Consider the following 21522-nt stretch of genomic DNA (forward strand, 5'->3'; position numbering starts at 1 on the left):
AAACGGTTAACGGCGAAAGTGAAGAAATACGTCTTTAGTTTTCTTTTAAGATTATTTAGCGAGGCGGCCTCTCTGATATCTATCGGCAGTGTGTTCCCGAGTTTGAGGTGTAATTTTCTTTTGGCTGTTTTTGGGAACAATAAACCAGCTGCAGATGACCTCAGCGTTCGTGAAGGCAGGCGAGCAACAAGAGAAACAGCGAAAATGTAATGTTGGGCTTTGTATGTTAGAAGAACCTTAAAATCGATTATAAATGTTACAGGAAGTCAGGCAGAGCAGCTAAAACTGGATTCATGTTTCCCTCTTTTTGGTTCTGGTTAACCGCCGAGCTGCAGAGTTTGGGATCAGCTGAAGTCTCTCGCTGGATTTTTTTCGGTAAAAAGTGCGTTACAGTAATGGAAATGTTTCAATGCTGATGAAAAACTGGTGACTTGAGTATGAAAATGCACAAATTGAATGATTTTTGAATGCTGGCAGCAGCGTGTCTGTCAGTCGGGTGGACAGAGTCATTTTGCACTCTGCCACCATGCAGACTCCATCACGCCTCATTTAACTGACCTGAGAGAAGTTCTTGGCCCTCATCTTGACCTCCTTCTCCACCAGCTGCTGCCGGTGGAAAGTTTCGTCCTGCAGTCTCTTCTCCGCCTCCTCCCTCCTCCTCCTCTCCTCCTCCAGCATCTGACGGCGAGCCAGGCTCTCTCGTTCCTGGAGGAGAGAGCTTTCATTTCATATTTTTTTTGATCTGTGGAAGGGCTTTGCAGAGCATGCATGCCGCTGTTTCTTTTTCCAGCTTCACATTCATAAATTCATGTTCATTTGTCTCTGCTGAGAGCTGCTGGCCACCGCGCAGCTCCACCACACCGATCGATTCTGTGAACACACTGATTTTGGCTATTTGGAGAAGCAATAATCGACTCTGTGGACGACAACACACATGTTCATTTACAATATATTCATACGGCATGCAGGGACCGGAAAGAAAACAGAGCTTTGCTGAGGGCAACCAGTGTGATTAAAACATTTGTCTTTTATGCACTCCTGACGGGAAATATCCTGCACACTGGAGCAACAATGTTTTGATACTCTTTGAGCAGAAAAATTCAGAATTTGACTTGTAATAAGGGCACACGCCAGTTCCCTTAATTGCATCGACGTTCCCTTGCTTGCATCTTTTCCTAAAATCTCAGTCTCTCCCACTGAAGGCGCGAGGAGGAGACGTGAGCATAAGATGTGAAGAGAGAGCATTTCAGAAAACATCTTTTTAGAGAAATGAGATGTAGAGTTGGTTCTATTATTTGTCTTTCTGCTTCGGTGTTAAACTGAAGTTTGCTGCAAAAAAACAACTTTTTTGAGCAAAACACATGAAAGACAATGAATATATTATAATATCATAAAAGTATCTATTTAGTTTACTAACAGTGGGAAATATCTGGCACTTCTGTGCGGTTTTCTTGGCGATTTTGTGTTTTTTAACTGAATGTGAGATTTGACTGCTTGGATTTCCATCATGATGAGTTTAATAAAGAGATATTTATTAAACTATTTAACCAAAAAAATAGATGTAACCAATTATTTTGAGATTTTACGATGCAACATCAGAAAAAAATATTCTTAAAATACTACTTGCTATGTCTGAGCATTTTTAAGACTTTTAAAAGATTAATTTCAGTAATTTTAATACAATTTAAGGCCTTATTTTTGGATTAATGAATTCAATGCCTTTTAGGACTTTTTAAGGATCTTCAGGAACTCCGGACTGACGGACGCTCAGGGACGGGAGGAGTTGGGGAGAAAAGCTTGAGAGCAGAGAAAGGATTTGATCGTCTTTATCGGTATTTCAGCCGAAGCTTCTTCATCAAGACACAAAGAGATGAAGACGCTTCAAACACGGAAGCCAATAAAAATGAATGAAAGTCTTGAGTTGATTAATTTTCCAAATTCATGATCAATTTAAAGCTATTGGCAGCAGCGCTGCGGCAGCTCTCATCAATCACGCTGTAGCTGCGGTTTCACACTGTCTGCGTCTTACCCGCGATTCAATAAGTCTGGCTTTCTCCAGCTGCGCCTCCTTCAGCATCTTCTCCATCTCCTCGATCTTCAGCGCGTCCACTCCTCCGACACTGAGGTCACACACAATGACAGCGTTACCACACAGCGCACACACGGACACTTTTCATCCGGAGCAACAAACTCTGCATCTAACAACCACGTAACTGCGCATCAACCCAGTTAACCTTTTACTTCAAAGCAGGGTTCAAACAATATCTGCAGGGCGATTTGGCAGACGGTGTTTGTGAATTCATTTCCCCGCAGATTCGAGGGAAGTCTCGTGCTCCTTTGTTTTTCCCACAGGTGTGTAAAAGGGGTAAAAAAAAAAAAAAAGCACTAAAAACACACTTTAAATCCAGAGAACAGCAGCGACACACTGATGAAGACAGTTTAACTTTTAATAACTGACTTCACTGAAGGAAATCTAACCGAAGAGTCAGTTTGTGCAGCTGCTACGGCTGATAAGAGCTTAGCAGGTAAATCATTTTTTAAAATCGGATCTTATTTTACGATAAGGATCTGCAGGTAGAGATGTGATGATAAAGTCTTTTGTTGGTCTCTGTGTTCACCAGCACAACCGTGTCTTTTTACAAAATTTTAATACAAAATAAAACCTGCAAGGTGGAAAGAATATTTATCGCTATAGTTAAAAAAGCAAAGATGAATTATTTTAGAATTTTCAGTTAGTTTTTTTGTGTTTTAGTTGTGACTTTTTGTTTTATTTTACTTTAATATGAGTATTTTTAGAGTGCTAAAAACCGCAACAATAAAACAATAAAATGTTGGTTTTTTTAAAAAAAAAAAAGACTAATAAAAGTCAATAGCACCAATATAACCAAATTCTTTTTTTTTTTTAATAAGACTTCTTTGAGGGTTGATCTTATGTATCCTCACTTAGGTCTCTGAAATTTAAAGGTTTAGATTTAGTTTTTATATATCTTTAGTTTCAGTTTTATTTTTTATGTATATATTTAGTTTTACTTTAGTTTTAGTTTGTTTTTGTTTCGACCAAGTATCATGTAAAAAAAAAAAAAGAATGGCCATAATGTTTAACTTTTAATGTCAATCTTTGTGATTTTTGTTGTGTCCAAAGTGAAGCAATTTAATGTCAAATCTGTACAGTTTCTTTGGTTCAATGTCAAGAGAGCTGATGGAAATTCAGTGTCTCTTTTTTTTTCTCGGTAGTGATACATTATAGAAATTATTATAAATAATTGATATAATCATAAATTATATAAAAAACCTAAAACTGAAAAGATTTTACATACATTTCGATATATGTAAAATTAATTAATAAAAATGCAATATAGTTTTTGTTTAGTTTAGTTGTTAAACAAATGAGATTTATTTAGGTTCATTTTACGTTTTTTTTCTTCTTTTCAGTTTAAATTACGACGAGAACGCTGTTAGGATGTGGAAAAACAACAACTTATTAAAAAATCTGGCTGCTGTCAGACGTTCATCTCCTCCCTCCTCGTGTCTCCAGTTTGCTCTGTTCATTACAGAACGAGTCCCGTTAATGTCAGCTCAAAAAACACGGCTAATTGTTTTTGGAATTTGGCTCCTGAGAGCTATAACAGGTATCTGAACATGAGGTGCAGCTGAGAACACGCTGAGCTGAACACGCCGCACACAGCTTGGACACATTAACAGATGGTCTACAAATTAGCCGACCTGTGGAAAGAGACTTTACCTGGTGTGAGCAGAGCCGTGTGTGTGTGTGTGTGTGTGTGTGTGTGTGTGTGTGTGTGTGTTAATACTACTTTATTTTGAACACTTCATTCAGTAGCTTGATGTGGACAGTGATATGTTTGGATTTTTATAACAAAAACAGTGGTTTCAATCGTTGTTGTGGTTCAATAATTCTGCTTATTTTGCCACATTCGGTGAGACTTTGGTGGCAAATTTACTGAAGGACTGTGCAGCTTTTGGAGCAGCTAAATCTGCATAAATGAGACAAAAAGAAATTCTCAATGATCCTCAAAGTTGCTGCCAAGCAAACAGCTTCGTGGTGCTCCTCTGCTATTCGGACACAAAGACGTTCTCTCACTCACGTCTAAGTCCACGTCAAAAATCTGGTCATGACCGTGTTGTACCTGGACAAGTTATCTGGCGAGCAGGCCGAGTTGTTCCCCGTGGACACGCTGGTGTCCATGCTGTCGGAGCTCTCCAGGCTCAGGGTGTCGTAGGGCTGCTCCCCGGCCGACGGGGGCTGGTGGTGCAGGATGGAGTGATGAACCAGAGGCGGAGCGCCTGCAGAGCTGTGGCTCAGCGCCGGGCTGTAGGACATGATCGGGGAGTAGGAGGGCGACGGGGAGGACGACGTCATGAGGTGGGACTGAGAGCCGTGGAGCGCCTCCCACTGACACTGAGCCTCCACCGCCGCTCTCTGTTTGAGCTCCGCCAGACGGCGTCGCTGCTCCTCGATCACCTGCTGACCTGGAGGGAGGAAGGTGAGTGCTGATGAGCGGCTGTTCTGATTTTGAACAGAAACGGAAGACGAACTGAGCATTTGACCTGCGAGCAACTCCATCAACAAGTCAGCACAGGTCCGTTTGTTTAAACCATGCTCGCTACACAGAAGGTCACCCCGAACCACGGAAGAACCACATCAACCATCACCAGCACCAGCCCTCAAACCACACACCACAAACCATGCACCACACATAAGTATGTGCTCGCTCTGTAACACAGGCTTGAGGGTAATTGCAAAAACCCATAAAATCCCGTCACCACAAAGTTCAGCGTCTGTCCAACTTCTCTGATCTCAAACCCATGCTGCTGTGCACCTGATAATGGGCGCACGCGTCTGAAAAGAAACGCCTGGGTCGATAACCGAAGGAGGAGCTCAACGAATGCTGAACATGCAAGATTTATTCTCCACCAGCAGGAGCATTCATTGAAGATTGATGGGGGAAGAAAGAGCGTTCGGTGTTACAGACAAAAGAAAAGATGAAAAGGAAGGTTGTGAGGAGACGAGTTAATGACGCGCCAGAGATGGAAGAGACGGAGAGAGGAGGACGGAGAGAGGAGCGTTAGGCGAGAACAGGGTCTGAAATTAACATCTGCCAAGTGTCGAGTTATGGTAAACATCACCTTTGATGGAGAAATCAATAAAAGCAACCTGCTAGACCGGCTTAAGTTTTGGATAAATCTTGAATTTTTGAGGTGCAGATGCAGTCTTTGATGCTGAAGCAGGTTTCTGATTGGCTGCCTGCTGTGCTCTCTGCAAAGTGCCGCCATCTAATTCTCCACTTCTCCTTTGTCTGGATGGTTAATTAACCCCGTGGTAGTTTAAAGGAATACTTCAGCCTCCAAAAGACTGTTTGTATATGAAATATTCGCCCACTTTTAGGCTGAATTTGTTAGAAAACGTAATTTTTTCTTGCATGCATTCACGGTGAATGAAGAATTAAGAAGTTAGGGAGTCCACATTTAACAACAGCAAAACTACATCAAAACATCTGTTTACACATTCTCACACAACTCGAACAGAATAATCCAAGTCTTATTTCTTTTTTATCGTATGCTCAGTATTTCCACTCCTTTCTGAAGGGGAACTGAAGTAAAAGTGGAAATGATCAGTTTACCTCACTGAACACGGAGCTGCTGGTTTTAGCTCCTAGTTTGTTATTATGTGACTTTGGTGTTAAAAAGTTCAAATCAGATTCACAAAAATCACTAATTAATACAAACAAACTAACCGATCAGGGCAGTGGCAGACCAGCAGCTCCCGTGTTCAGCGAGGTAAAATTACTGTTTTTGACAATGAAGTCAAGAAAGCACAGATTAGTTTCACTTTAGGTTCAGTTTCCTGTTGGAAAGGTGCTGTAAAGGGGGTCCGCTTTCATCAGCAGCTAAACTATATCAAAACTGAACTGAACTGAACTAAAAGCGTCATTTTAACTTGCTGAATGTGCGAGCTGCTGGTCTGCCACTGCCTCAGGTGGTGGTTTGTCTGTGTCATTGTGTGATTTTGATAAATCTGAATTAATCCTTTTAAACAACAGCGTTTCACAATAACACAAACAAATGAACTGAGTGTTTGACCAGCAGCTCCCGTGTTCAGAGAGGTAAAATTACTGTTTCTGTCAGTGAGGTTTTTGTATGGCAGATGCTATACAAATAAAGTTTATTATTATAGTTGCATTTAAGTTTGTAAATTGATGTTTAGATATAATCTTGCTGTTGTTTAACGTGGATCCCACTGACTTCAACTCATCAAGATTTTGGGGATTTTTAATTCACTATGGAGACGTGAGAGAAAGAACGTTTTTGTCATGAGTTCAGCGTAATGTAAAGTGAGTGACTGATATATAAAGGGTCAGTTTCAGGTTTAAGTATTCCTTTAAATGTAAATTATCATAACTCTACAAGAGAGTTAACCTATTTTTAAATGAATGAGGCAACAGAGCAGGCAGGGTGACATTTGACCTGGAAATCATTTTCTCGTTTTTTGTCGGCCCTTGGCAGACAAACAAGTTTAGAGGTCAACTGATGATAGCTTTTCAGGAATGATGCCGATTATTAGTAGTTAATGAGACTTATAACAGATAATTGGAGCCGATATGCATTTACAATAAAAACGAAAATGTTTGTTAATATTTAAAATTTGGAATACAACAAACTCCAACACAACACTTTGTTTAAATGTCTTTAGCAGATCAAAAAAATCAAAACTGAAACTTTCCACATCATTTCCAGAAAGTTCCCAGCAACTTTTTTATATAAAGTCTAATGAAAATTTTAATTAAAAAAAAAGAATAACTGTAACAGCTCCCAGTTACAAGTATCCCAGCTCCCAGTTACAAGTACAAGTATAAGTTCCTCCCACAGTTTTTCATCAATTAATTTTATCTGTAAAATAAAATACAGATACAGATAATCGGCAAAATGCCAAATATCGGCCCCAATAATCTGTCGACACTTAAAACAGTTATTTTCAGACACTGCATGTGACACGAGGAGAGACAGAAGATGAACCAACGGGACGAGTCCCGCTGCACAGACTAAAGAAAGCAAAAGAAATGATCGACTCCTGCACGCAGCGATCCATCTACCTGCTGAGCTTCCCTCCATGGAGATCAGTCTGGAGGTCTGGGGCTCTGTGGTGCAGCCGTGCAGGAAGAGACAGACATGAAGAGCTGCAGACGCTCATGAATGTGACTACATCAGCTTTCCTGCCCAGCACCCACGGGTGGCAGCCAGCTGAGCTTAAAACACCAGACTGCTTTCCTCTGAGCCACTGAGTCAAACAACTCTGTAACGCTCTCTATCACACATGCACACAGCTCCATGAGGAAAAGCAGGCTAACGCTTAACAATAACCAACACTAACAAGCTAATGAGAATATGAGAGTGCAGCACTGAAGGCAAGCTCACTAATTACTGCTGAATGTATAATCATCAGTTTGTCTACTACAGAGTTTACTCTTCATTAGAAAATACTAGAAGAGTTTTTATCTCCATTATCTTGAAGTGGAATCACTTGTCACATGTAATAATAACATTAACATGAGCTCCTGCAGCCGGCTGCTGCTGGAAGAGGCACTTCTCTTTTTATTTTTCTCTCCTCTCCGCTTGTGTGCAGTTTGAGCGACATTCAATGCATAAATCGTGTTGTAAAAATAACATTAGGGTTGGGCAATATGGGAAAAAGTTGTTTTTTTTCTTACCAAATACCTCAATATTGATATAGTTTTGGTGTTTTCACAAGCGTTCACACAATGAGATTTGTGATAAATAATCATCAGTAATGTGGATATAATGACTAAATGGGTAAATACAAATAACAGAACAGCTAGAGCAGACTTGTGAGAAATGAAAATTATATAATTTGACTGTAATGCAGCCATTAAACCTGGAAAACATGTTTTTGTACACATAAATAGAACAATTACGTTTAAAGGCCTTTACAGGTAACCTGTTGTCTAACACTCTCAGTGTTTATTTATTGTAATATCTATGGCGACTGGTGCTAAGGGCAGATTTATCAGCATTTTATTAATTAATTCTTTAATAATTTACAACAAATAACTTACCAACCCTTTGAAACTTCAGCAAATTGGCTGGATTTCTTTCAAAAACATGGCAAGAGGCCGAGAATCAAAATTGGCAAGAAAGTGGTAAAAAGTTTTTAAAATTTTTTTTTTTAAAAATAAAAAATTTTAAAAAACAAGAAAAAAATGACCTCAAGGAAGTGCTATATATCATAATTTTAAATAAATAATTGAGAAAAGTATATATATATAGCCTTCTGGGCATTTTCCCCTCATTTTATTTATCATATCTAATTATACCCCTCCCCCAGCTGATTCTTGGATCATTTCCTTGTCACCTTTTACTTATTTTTTTTTTGTAGTTTGTGGGACATTTCTTGCCAAGTTGTCTATAGTGTTTTTTCTTCCTGAGTTTTTTAAAGAAAATAAGCACTTTTCTTTAGTTTCAGAGGTTTAGAGGTTTAAATGTTTGTGAAAGACATCTAAATGCAGCAGAGGAAAACTAATGCTGATCCAGGTGTTGAAGTGTTTGTGAGTAAACAATAATAATAAACACTGCATGATGAATTTGTCTGTGTTCAGGAGGGTTAGTGTTTGTGTAGAGGAGCTCAGAGGCACACAGCTTTACCTTTCTGTTGCAGAGCCAGCTGTCTCTTGGTCTCGATGTCCTGCAGGGTTGCAGCCAGGTTCCTGGGCAGACTGCCAGTGCTGTTGGCTACCAGCAGGGGGCTCTGATGGGTCAGAGGGAGCAGACAATATTTGGATTTAATGTCCAAAAATAAACAAGAAAAATATATGTTTAAAAAAACAGACATTGGGTGGAAAATATTAAAAATTACAAATTCCAAGGCAAAAGCCCAGAAGGACACCCAGAAATATTACAATGCAAGTTTTTATGCTTTAATGGCTGTGGGATCAAAATTTGCAATTTAAATGGGTTTCAATTGTGCAATTTATTTTAGACGTATTGTAGGAGCTGAGCTGGAAATTCAGAAATTAAACAAAAAAAAGAATCTTGCCAAAATGTATGCCATATGCATCATCGCAGCCATGAAGAATGAAAAGTGCATAAAAAGCCCCTCATGGTTAAACAGTTATCCTTTTTAAGAAACCTGTGTGGACATTTTCTGAGGCGATGAATTAGAAATCGCTGCCACGACACTTCACCTGCTGAAAATGAACGACCTTTGACCTACCTTTGAGCTGGAGTTGCGTCCCAGTGTCGCTGCTCCGTGCTGCAGAGGGGACGCAGAGCCCAGTTTAGGCTGATCGCCGTCCAGCTTGGAGCGGAACACCTGACGGAGGAAAAGATCAAGATTAGGACGTGCTGATGATGCACGTGACGGCAGACGGAGGGTTTTACAGCGACGTTAGAAGTACAATGACATCCGCCACGGGCGACTTGCGAACAGCTGCTGGAAAACAAAGGTTAAAAGCACGATTAGCATCATGCTGTGAGTGCTGCTGTTAAAACAAAATGCTGGAATTAATACATTTAAGGTTCAATCAGCAGAAAAAATCAGTATCAAAGACTCACAAAAAGCAAATCAAAGAGCCTAAAGACAAATCAGTTAGGCTGCAGTTGCTCTCACACACACACACACACGCACACACACACACACACACACACCTGAAACAAGCACCTCATCTCTGGCACTGAACAGCTCTTTGATCAGGCCCACTTAAGTTAATGCTGCGTTCATGTACCGCGGGAGCATCTGTGTGAAATGACTCGATGTTCAAAGCGATGAAAGTGTTCACTCTTTTCTAACTTTATTTAAGTGCCTACTGAAGTTTTCTGTGGACTTCTTCTGCTACGGGCAATTACTCTCAGCTTTATCACAAACTTAACGGGCTTTGTGTTTTACACCAAAGCAAACGCTGAAGCTCCAGTCACAACAAAAAGCCCAGCATGCAGCTGTGTCGTGGCGTTTGTTTTTGTTTGTCAGTGTTGTTGAAATGAAGAGGCCTCTCTGCGACAGCTCTGATGTGAGTGCAGCATTATTCGACACCTGATGTTTTGTTGCTGTTCTTTAAACACACACACAGTTAAAACAAGTTAAAGGGACAGTTTGGATATTTTTAAAGGAGGTTTCATTGGGCAGGCTTATCCATAATTAGTGCAGTAAATGTCAGTCAGTTTGGAAAAACAGGCTCAAGTCTGACGTGAAACCTCAAATATGCTGCTGTGAATGGGGGCCAGCAACAAAACAGTTAAAGTGGACACTATGTTGAGTATTTTCACGACTTTTCATCTGACAGGGAAGTTCATAACAGCTTTAGTTATCTAGGGTCTTTTTTGTTATCAAAGAGGACATTGAGCAACTTGGCTAGAAATATCTTTATTGCAAGAAAGTAGCAGAGTTCTGTAATTATTTTAAAAAGCCAGAGAAAAACATCCAGAAAACTATAGTTATAATTATCACAATTATTTATTCATATTTATTTTTTTTTAGGTTTTTGTTTTTTGTTTGTTTGTTTTTTCTGTTTTTTTCTTTTCTTTTGTTTTTGTTTCTTCTAATTTTCAGTTAATTTTGGTGATTTTTTTTTACATTTTCCTTGCAAATTTTTGGTCATTTCTTCGTAAGTTGCTCATCGTCTTCTTCCCGTTTTTTTTTTTTGAAAGAAATACAGAAAATTCCCTTAGGCTTTAAAGGGTTAAAAGGTTGGTGATGGAATAACAGTACACACAGACAGCAGACGAATGAGTGGGGAAAGGAGGAGAAAGAAGAGAGTCCCTCTACCTGCAGCACAGGCCTGCGGCCTGACAGCGACTTGGCTGGCAGAGGGGGAGCACAGAGCGGGCTGGAGCCAGCCATCAGCTCCTGGTACCACTGCTCTAAATCTAGTTTGGGCAGGTGAGGCCTGCCGCCCTCAGACTGGTACTGCAGAGCACGCAGCGGAGCGGCACAGAGACGCAGGAGAGGAGGAAGAACAAAGAAGAGAAGACAAGAAAAGACAAGAGGAGATTAGAAAGCATTCAAAGACAGTAAGAAGAAGCAGGAACATTTGTTTTAGACACCCTCACAGCCTGTAATTAAGGCCTTTTTTCATACTTTGCAAATTATTCTTAAATGTGTTCAACACATTATTGTTGTCAGCTGCATACTGCTGCACAGCCTGCAGCTGTTATATCCCTGTTTTACATGTCTATTCTCATTCTATGTTGCTGCTGCAATGACCCAGTTTCTCACAAGAACATTGAAGTTTTCTTCTAATTTTATGTTTCGCTTCAGCGGTCCTCGGAGCCTAATGCATACAGTATCTCTACAGTTTACAAAATCTGAGATAAGAACCACATTTAGGTTTTTTCGATGTCGACTTTTCCTAACCAAAGTTAGACGCGACAGCTGTTTACTCTTGTTGTGGGAAATAAATACAGCTGGTTGAGACACGCTGCTGACTATCATGAATACCGTGCAGCTAATTGTTCTTTGCTTTTAAGTCACATAATATCAGATGTAATGGATTATAGAAGTGAAATCAACGGTTTGACTGTGAGCTGCGTTTGGTGAAGCTTTGGATGATCAGACTCTGTGACTCGAGCCAAAACTGCAACACAACAGAAAAAAAACGTCCTAAAACTGTCCTGTAACAATTAAAGCAATATGAGTCTATTTTAACACTATTTTAATCTTAATGTGTCTGTTTTAATTCACTTATTTTAGTCTGTATTTCACCGTATCTGTTCATTTATTCTGCCCCAATCATGTTTTTTTTCTTTAATTAAAACTAATATTTCTGTGTTTACTGCTAATATTCTTTGAACGGCATTTACTTTAATTGGTAAGGGCAGTTATTTTGTTCTGTAAGTTGTTTCTCTTTGTTATTTGCTTCTGCTTTGCCTTGTTTGTCAATGCATTTTGTTTTTAAAGCTGCTATATAAATGAAGTAACTATTATTATTTTTATTGTTACTGTGTAACAGTTACACTTCCTTTTTTTACATCAAATCACTCCATTCCTGTCCATCCATACAACAAAACTGAAAAATGACAAAATTCAGAATACTTAAATTCATTTTGAAGTATGCGGTCGATGTAAAATATCCTCCTACAATGCGACGCACAAAAGCAGCAGAGGAGCTGCTTGGAAAAAGCTTTGTTGTTAGTGGTGAAACAGACACAGAAAAATCAGCACTCAATCTTTAGAGACACATTTTGCTTTCTCTTTATGTCAGTCTGATGCCACATGTTTCATTTCCTGTTTGTACTAACTGCTTCAGCAGCAGAAAATGACAGTCAGCATGTAGCACTGTATAATATACAGCATGAATTTGGGAAACACAAAAATTGTTTTAGGCTTCTGCAATAGCTGTCAGCTTCATGCTATATGGTGACTTTCTATGTATGTTATTAACACAGATGTTCCTCTTTTGAAGATGTTTTCATGTTTAAATAACAGCTCTCGTCTTTTATCTATAGGGGGTGTGCACGTGTCGTCACAGTCACTGCGGTTACGCCCGCTGAGAAAGACGAGCGGCAGCGTGAGCTTAAACGCTGCAAAATCACAAAAAGTACATCTAAAAGGGGGAGGAGCTGTTGTGCGACGGACTGTATTCATAGATTAAATAAGCAGTCTGAGCTTTTTTACTGCAAAGTGAAGAAAAGAGATCACTGAAGTTTGCAGAAACATGCAGAATCCAGACACTGAAACGTGGATTTGTGGTTCTCATTTCATAATAACGGTACTTGAGTATCAAAAGTAATTTTCTGGCATTTATGCATATATGTAAGTATTTACATCACGTCAGTACACTGTATACTGTAAACTGACTTATTATCAGCTGATCAGCATTTTTCTAATAATTGTTATCAGTTTTGCTTTGTTTTTAAATCTAATGGCTGGTTAAATAAATCCATTCAGCCTTCAGGCTTTGCTTTGTTTATTTTACCAGCATCGAAATCAAGTACATATAAATGTCAGGATAATCGATTTCTGGCCACATGTCAACGTCCATGAACCTCCGGTTTACGGTAAGTCTAAAGGATCATCGGCGAGTCCAGCTGCCGTTAATTTGAGCAGATATTAGCTTGTTTTACTCCCAGTTTCGCTGTTTCCTAAACTGCGCCAAGTTGGCGTATGCAGATGAAGCGGATGAAGTAGCTGTAAGACAAATCTGACGAGATTCAGGATCATTGAAAAGGTAGGAGAAACTTTAAAAACATGTATCAGCTACACAAAGTTTTCCTGTTTCACTAATAACTGGATATTTTCATCTCTAAAAAAAAGTTTTAGTTGAACTTTTGACAGCTGGTAAACAAAAGCAGCCAATAAAGGAGGGAAGGAAGGATGGAGGGAGGAGGAGGACAGCACACACCTCCACAGAGAGAGAGAGGGAGGAGCCGTGAGGAGAGGGGAGGCAGGAGAAGGCGGGGTCTACTGCTCCAGACTGCAGGGGCTGGCGGAGCGGGGAAGTCGGGGACGACTCCACCTTTGGCATCCCGTACATCTGATTTAACTGGCCCACTGTCACATACTCCTTCAAAAGCAACACACAGCGAGGAGAGGAGAGGAGAGGAGAGGAGAGGAGAGGAGAGGAGAGACAGGAGTGAAGAACACGTGAGCGAGACAGGAAGCAGGACGGGAACATAATAAGTACATTTAGTGACCTTCTGCATCGTGAAGGCGTGTGTGTGGGAGGAGCATCACAGCACGCAGCACAAGGCGACACCTCTCACACCATCGACTTCAGACTTCGATACACGGAGCCAACACGCCTGATCCCTTTACATATTAAAATGTACACACTGAAATTTTGTCTCATGTTAACAGAGCCGAGCATCACATCAAAGATGGTTCAGATATCGCTTCGTTTAAATCAGATCTTTTGTTTATCGTATCAAAGGGAGACACGAGTAAAAATTTACCAAACAGATATCACCGTGAAACCTCCCCTCCTGATAACCTAAGTTTTCTGACTTTTATGTTGAAATATGCAAATGATGCATATTTAAATATGAATGAAACATGCTAATTTGCATACATTTCCAGAACTGAAATCTGAATATTTGATGAAGCCAAAATTTGTGTTTCATTTTGTCATATTAGAGTTAACGGTTTTTACAGAGGGAATTTTGAATACCTCTTTTTTTTACCACTCCATAAATCAGAAATGGTGTCAACAGCCAGAAAAACAACATTTTTCCCATGTTTGGGGAATAAAATGTTCTATAAATCAGGCTATAAATGATATATGATCAAATCCCTTTGTGAAAACCTTCATAATATAGATACAAATAAAACGACAAAGTTTATTGTGTGTAAGTGCTACTGAAGTGGAGATTTCAAGCTCAGTGTAAAAACTCATTTTGGGAAAAAGGCCTTTAAAGAGATGTGTTGTAAATTCTATAAATAAACATTTTAACTAACATATTGCGCCATGAAACTTCACCAGTTAATTATTTACATTAATTACAATTATTTTTGTACTACAAATTTAAATGTGAAAAGGGGGCATTATCTAATCAAATATGCAATTTGTGTGTAAATATCCAAGAAGAAATCTGTACTTAAGTTAATTTTAAATGTGTATTTTGGACATTTTCTTTCCACTAGCGCAACACAATGTTTTGGAAGCAAAATAGCCAAAAATGTCAAAATTGACTAGTGTATGGAAAAACAGTTTTCACCTGTCTCCCTTTATAAAATCATAAAGATTAATAAAAAATGTGTCAAAGTGTCGAAAAATATGTTGCGATATCTCAGTGGAGGTTCTTAGGTGAAGTGAGGGCTCAGGAGAGATTTAAGGCACAAACTATGAGCTTTTTAGGGTACATTTATTATTAATACTAATACTAATACTAATAATAATAATAATAATAATAATAATAATAATTGGATTTATACAGCGCCTTTCAAGAACTCAAGGTTGTTACATATCCTTCCCATCCATCGCCTTTCCCTCACTTCATGTCTTGTCTCTATTTTCAGTTTTTGAATGTAGGCATAAAAATGTCTAATAAATACCTTGTTTTAGTGCCAAGTGTCAAATTTCAGATATTGTACTGACACTAATATAAAGAGAAAACACCGTTACAGCCAGCCCAGTTTTGTTTTCAGGACCAAAAATAAAATCACAAAAGGGAAAAATTTTATATTTTTGGTATGTAATTTTACATTTGCACTTATTATTTCAGAATGCCATCTTCTGGCTGCCTTGAAGCAAATCTACATTTGTCCGTGAAACCGTGGTCGAACCCTCGGTGCTGCTGACATGATGCAGTCACGGCGCCTACGTGTCTACTGTAAGTGAACGCTGCCTTCCGGCTACAGAGCGTGAGTACAAGATGCTTAAAGCACAGCGTCATGTAGCAGAGAGCAACACCAACAGTTGGATGAACAGCAAACCAGCAGAGGGAGCAACATGACATGAAAATGAAAGGATGGAGAGAGACAGACAGAGGAGAGCAGAGAGACAGAAAGTCATCAGGACAAAGACAGACAGAAAGTGATGGTACCTCGCAGGCGCCAGCTAATGCAGCATCTACGGCAAACGAGCGGCCCTGAGAGGCGGGTTTGCTGCTTTCACGGAGGCCGCTGCCGCCGTACAGCTTATAGACATCCGACAGCTTCAAGTACTCCTGAGCAGCAGCCAGCAGCCAACGGCAGTCAGACAGGATGAGAAGCAATGAGGACAACGCTGTGCCGTACTTATTATGTACAGTATATTAACACACACTCAAGCGCAGAGCCCGGGGAGGTCAGGGTGTCGAGGGAAAGAAAGGCAGGCCTGTCAGTGCTGGTGTTACAGCTGAGCGGCAGACAGACAGGATCACACAGAGAAACAGAAAGCACATCTCCAACATCACGCCTGGCTGACACACACGACGTCACACGCAGGTGCTTTTTCGGGCCGTTACAACAAGCAGCGATGCAGCGGATCCAAGAGGAGGTGCTGATATTGTTGGATCGTCCACTACATCCCTGAGCTCACAGAAACAAACACAACTCCAACTGAAAGCTGCTGTTTGAACACAGCCGACCCACAGGTGCAGTTAAAGTGTGACCACGATGCTAACGCTGCGTCCAATCAAAGTCGGAGTCAAGATATTCTGACCTCCTACAGGAAAAACTACAATCCAACGCCACTTTAAAGTCGGAGTTATGAACTCAGGGGAAATCCACGTACCCCAATTTCAGCATCCATGGAGGCACATTGTAAATGCAACTAAAAGGCAGCATTAAGTATATTTGAACGTATTTAATCAAAATAATACATCAGCTATGACACAGGAAAACCTGTTCTGTAAATTGATGTCAAAATGTATCGTAAAAAAACTGCCGTAAAATAAAATGTGTAACGGTGTATGCTGCCACATCATATGTGCAAAGAGCCGCTGACAGTGCAGATGTCCGTGGACTGGCCACAGAAACACAAGTGCGTCACCGTCTGACATGTTTGTCTTTATGTTTGGAGTTGAGCATCTTGGAAGTTGGTAAAACAGCAAAATTTTGACCTCCGACTTTGAGCAGAACGCAGCGTAACAGTTCAACGGGTGAGCTTCGGGGTGAGTTGCACACACAGCAGAGGGGGAAGCGTTTTGGGCTTCATGCAGCGATTGTTAGTCTGGTTACCTCCGTAGGGCTGCTGGGGTACAACTGACAGAGAGGGGAGGGATGTAAGTAGGAAGGAGAGGCTCGACAGAGGGAATGCTGGGAGGAGTGGACATCCTCCAACAACAGGTCGGCCTCGCTGATGTGGAGCGCGTCCTGTTTTAACGATTCAAGAAGGGCTTTTTAATGTCTGCAGGAAACTCACTGGACAAAGCAGAGCTAAAGGGAACGTGTGAAACAGGTGTTCTGTCAATTGCCCTCCCTGTTAGAGCCCGTTCACACCTGGTATTAACCCTTTGAAACCTGGATCAACATCAGTTTTCTTGTTCTGTGTTTGGATGCATTTCAGCTTTTTGACCCTCTGAAACCTGAGAAAATGGATATGATTTATTTCAAAAACGTGGGGAAAAAGCAAAGTCTGACAAATTCCAAGAAATTTGTGATATGTGACAAGAAAATTACACTTGGTATTAAAAAGAGGGGGGTGTTATAAGAAAACTATCTATAAAATAGGGACAAGTGTTCTGCAAACTATAAATATAATATTTCTATAGTTCATATTTTGGTAAAATGATTGATAAAATATACACATATTTTTCCATCACTTTTTAGGTCATTTTCTTGTTTGTTTTTACCTTCATTTATTTGATTTTTTGCTTATTTTCAGATAATTTTCTTTTTTTAAAAAAATAATTTCTTGCTAATTTTCAGGCCATGTCTTGATAAGTCGCTTGTTTCCTTCTAGAAATCAAACTAATTTGCTCAGGTTTCAAAGGGTTAACATGGGTTTTGGGTGCTCGGTTCACACCTGGCATTAAGAGTGCGTCTCCACATGTGTTTGAGCAAGCAGCAACCTCCGCGGCTGAAAGATCAAGCCAACGCCAAAAGCTGCAGTTCCTCTAATGGCCACTTGAGGCCGACTTAAAAACAGAGTGACTCCCCGTAGACTCCCACGTTAAAATACTTTAGAACAGAAACGAACAGTGTTGGTCTCTATAGCTAATTTCGTCATGCCTCTTTTGATCGCAGGATGCCACGATGTGGTGTATAATCACACACAGGAGATAATGATTGTGTATAATGTTGGTTGGTTCTGTGTAAAGGTGCAGGGGCGGTATGAAGGGGGGACTTCTCTGCAGCACTAAAGCGCGATCTTTGAGTAAGAGCAGCTATTGAGAACCAACTGTGTGCAATCACACCTGCTCAGGACGCATGTTAATACCAGGTGCAAACAGGGCCTTTAATGATCAGCTGGTTAATTCTCTTCACACACTACTCATCAACACCTCGACGTTATAAACACAACGCTGTAAGTTAGTCTGATCACACCAGGCGTGCTGAACAGTCAAATCCAAAAGAGTCAAAAGATTATCACAGAGTTTGCAAAAATCGCTGCAAGTCACAGCGGTAAATGTGGTGAGGAGTCAGCTGTGAGTCATCAGATCGCCCTTTTGTTTTCAGGCCGGCAGCACTGAGTGTGTGTGTGTGTGTTTTCAGTCGTTCTCTTACCTCCCTCATTGCAGAGGAGGATTTGGGGAAGCTCTTCCCACCCGTCAGGCTGTGGTATCTCTTCTCCAGCGCCGACAGCCTCTCCTTCTCCTGGAACATAAAAACAGAAGCGTTGTGAGCTGTTTGTGGAGTAACGCTTTAAATGGTTTATAATGTTCTGTGTTGTATATAAAACTGGGATCGTTGTCCATATCACAGCAGGCTGTATATGAAATGTGGGAGTCGTTTATGTGGAATGTGAATGTACATGTAGGAATACATAAGTGTGTACTTCTTTTTACTCCTTTTCAAACATGTGATATTTAAGTTTAAGTTGCTTGAGTATTTGATGTACAGGTTTGGTATAGGCCTTCTTTTTTGTCTTTTTGGTTTTGTTAGTTGTACTTGGCCATAAAACTGTGTTTTGTTTTGTTTTGCTCTGTTATGTTTAAACTAAAGATTCATTCATTCATTCAAATCGAGGCCCAAAGATTATTATTGTAAACGTCTAATTTTAGATACAGACAAAATACAGGCTCTGCAATTATTTGCATTTCTCCTACAAAAATCCCACTTTGGGTGAAACATTAATCAATACACTCACATACTATAGTTCTATTCTGGTTCCCACATCTCAGTTTGAACCGTTCAGAGCATTTTTACCCTAAATAAACTGGTTCTGAACCCAAAAAGTTGGTTCTCAGCTGGAACGAAAGAATAGCAGGTTTTTCTTGAACTGAAATGCAAACAGTGACGACACCAGCGATTGTGTCATATTCTGCAGGTTGGAAAGAGCGGATGGAAAAGGAATTGTGGATTCAAACATCTGGATGATGGTGAAGAGTTATGTGATGCAATAACAGCTCTTGTATCTCCTGCCGCATCATGAGGGAGCCAGATCCTCCCAACAAGAGCATAACCATAACATCATGTGACCTAGAAAAGCCAAAAAAGTGTTTCCATTGCAGTTTTGCAAAATATGGCTTTTTCAAATTGCCTGAAATACCACCTCATGGAAGCATAAAAGCTTTTTAGTGATAAATGGGAGTTTTTTTCAAAATTGACGTGTTTCCATGGGGCGTAGTTTACATTCACAATTTTAATTTGTGCAATTTGGGGGTTAATGGAAACCCGCCTGCTGTAATCTGCCATCTTGCTGCTACTGTTTACTTCTGTTGTGCACTGATCGACGTCCTCCTTTGATGGCACATCACTGATTACAGCGGTTCTGCTCAAAGCTGGTGGAGACGCGGGCTCGTTCGCTTGATAGCACCAAGATTCAAAGAATCCCGAAGAGAGCCGGTTCAAAATCCAGAGCTAATTTGGTGGATAAGCGGTGACAGTGTGAGTCTGAACTGGTCACTTGGTACCTTCTGGAGCATTTGCAGTGTGAGAGTCCTGTCTTTGGCCAGCCGCTCGCACTCCTGAGACGCCTGCAGACCGAGCTGGTTGGCCTGGTTCTCCAGAGCAGACACCTTCTCCTAAGGGGGGCAGAGAAAGTCTTCAATGCAGCTGTGATGTAACAACAGCATGGAGAGTATTTAAGGGGAGAAAATTTATTTTTCTCTATTTTTTTTCTCCTTACGTTATTCTGTTCAATCTTTCCCTTTTACCCACTGCACTTGCTGTAATTCATCCCAACGTCCTACCTGCCTCACCAACAGATGCATGCACGTGTTCTCACACACACATGCACACAAACACACACCCATCCAACACCCTCAATAAACATTATATATGCCATTAACACTGTTTGTCTGTTGTGTCAATTGGGTCTTTTTCCCCACATAATATTGTCTTTGAAATGTCCTTCACTTGTTTTGTACCTGCATCATCTAATTATAAATAAAAACATTTAAAAATACAGAAAGAAAGTATTTTATAACTTTTTAAATGCCGGAGTGGAAGGATAAGAATGTGCAAAATGAGTCTGTGTTGGTATTTTCTTGGTGTAAACAACAAAAAGTGGGCCTGTAGGCCTGTTCGGCTGCTGTCTCTGCCTGCTGTCACTAACACATAATGAAACTTATTCACCTGAGCAGAGTGCTTTAGAAAATGTGTTGAACATAAATAAACAAAAATAAAAACAGAAAACTGTCTCCTTTAGGTATAAACATTGTCAAACTAATTCAATGTCTGCAGAAATCTTTGCCACTGGCTGCATCAGCTCCCGTACTGTCCAGAGCACGATGAGGATATTCTGTTTGCTCACCTTCCTCTTGGCCACGCTGCTGTGGTACTCGGCTCTCTCCTGGAGCAGCTGCTGGCTGATGGTTTCTCTCTCCTCCTCCAGGCTGCTCTCTCTCTCCAGCTGCTGAAACTCCAAGTCCTCAAACTTTTTGGTTCCCGTTTCCAACGCCTCGCCGTCCTGATGGAGCCCCACAGACAAACATCAGCGCTTACATCATAAACAGAGAAACACGCTGTATATATATACATTGCTGATTTTAAAGCCATTCACTACTCTCCGACTAGTGCAGCTGCTGACAGCAAAGGAAAAACACTTTGACTTTTACATCTGAAAACAGCTGAAAACTTTTTCCCAGCATTGCTGAAGCTTTTTTGGGGGGAATTAAAAGCACACCGTGCTCAGTCAAGCAGACAATACTGAAGAACATGCTTCTACTGCAGCACAGCAGCTGGTGTGCGTACATAAACCGAGATAAACAAGAGGCAAAGGACAGTCATTTATACTGAAATATATATATCTATATTACAAAAAAATGTGTGCTCATTTTCACTCTACATGTAAACTGTATACACACAGAAAAGTATACACACCTAGTGCATTAAAACTCAACTTGCTCTGCCTGGGGGCCACGTTTGCAAAATGAATGAAGACTAGGGGCCACTTGACCCTTTGAAACCTGGGCAAATTATTTATTTATTTTTTTTTTAAACATGGGATGAAGGCATTGAGCAACTTAAGATGAAATTACCCCAGAATAAGCAAGAAATTAGTAAAAGGTAGGAGAAAATTAACAAACAAAAACAAAGACACAAAAAGTAAGACAAGGTGTGAAAAAGTGCTTAAAAATTAGAATAATTCTGTAAAATAATTTTACATAATAGTTAGGATTATAAATATAGTTCTCTAGATATCTATCCTATCTTTTTGTTTTTTTAAAAAAAAGATCTAAATCTAATGATTTCTTGCAATTTGCAGGACATTTCTTTCCAAGTTGCCTTTTCTATCCATGCATCAAAACAATTTGCTTAGGATTCAAAGGTCTGAATAAAAAAACAAAACATCAACAATATTTTATCAGTGTATAATAAATAAATTGCCTTTTGAGGTACGCTGTCCTCACTCATCTTTGCCGAGAGGAAAGTCCTTACACAGCAGGCCTGTGCGGGTCAGGTGTATGCAGGGACGTCTGTTTGAATGCTTTCTAACCTACATTATAGACTAGTAAAACTATAGAACATTT

At 40.1% G+C, this 21522-nt stretch overlaps 1 protein-coding gene across 1 annotated transcript in view; it reads right to left on the reverse strand.

The window, feature by feature from the left end:
• The window catches only part of phldb1b (pleckstrin homology-like domain, family B, member 1b), a 157148-nt gene that overhangs the window by 8983 nt on the left and 126643 nt on the right, over positions 1 to 21522 (reverse strand). Inside the window, 11 exon segments of the mRNA XM_042486315.1 lie at positions 559 to 705; positions 2030 to 2120; positions 4146 to 4488; positions 7110 to 7154; positions 8677 to 8779; positions 9245 to 9343; positions 10793 to 10933; positions 13368 to 13529; positions 18113 to 18202; positions 19462 to 19572; positions 20304 to 20459. Of these exon segments, the coding sequence (XP_042342249.1) occupies positions 559 to 705; positions 2030 to 2120; positions 4146 to 4488; positions 7110 to 7154; positions 8677 to 8779; positions 9245 to 9343; positions 10793 to 10933; positions 13368 to 13529; positions 18113 to 18202; positions 19462 to 19572; positions 20304 to 20459 (1488 nt within the window).

The sequence above is a fragment of the Plectropomus leopardus genome, chromosome 5, assembly GCF_008729295.1.
Source record: "Plectropomus leopardus isolate mb chromosome 5, YSFRI_Pleo_2.0, whole genome shotgun sequence".
Taxonomy (NCBI): Eukaryota; Metazoa; Chordata; class Actinopteri; order Perciformes; family Serranidae; genus Plectropomus; species Plectropomus leopardus.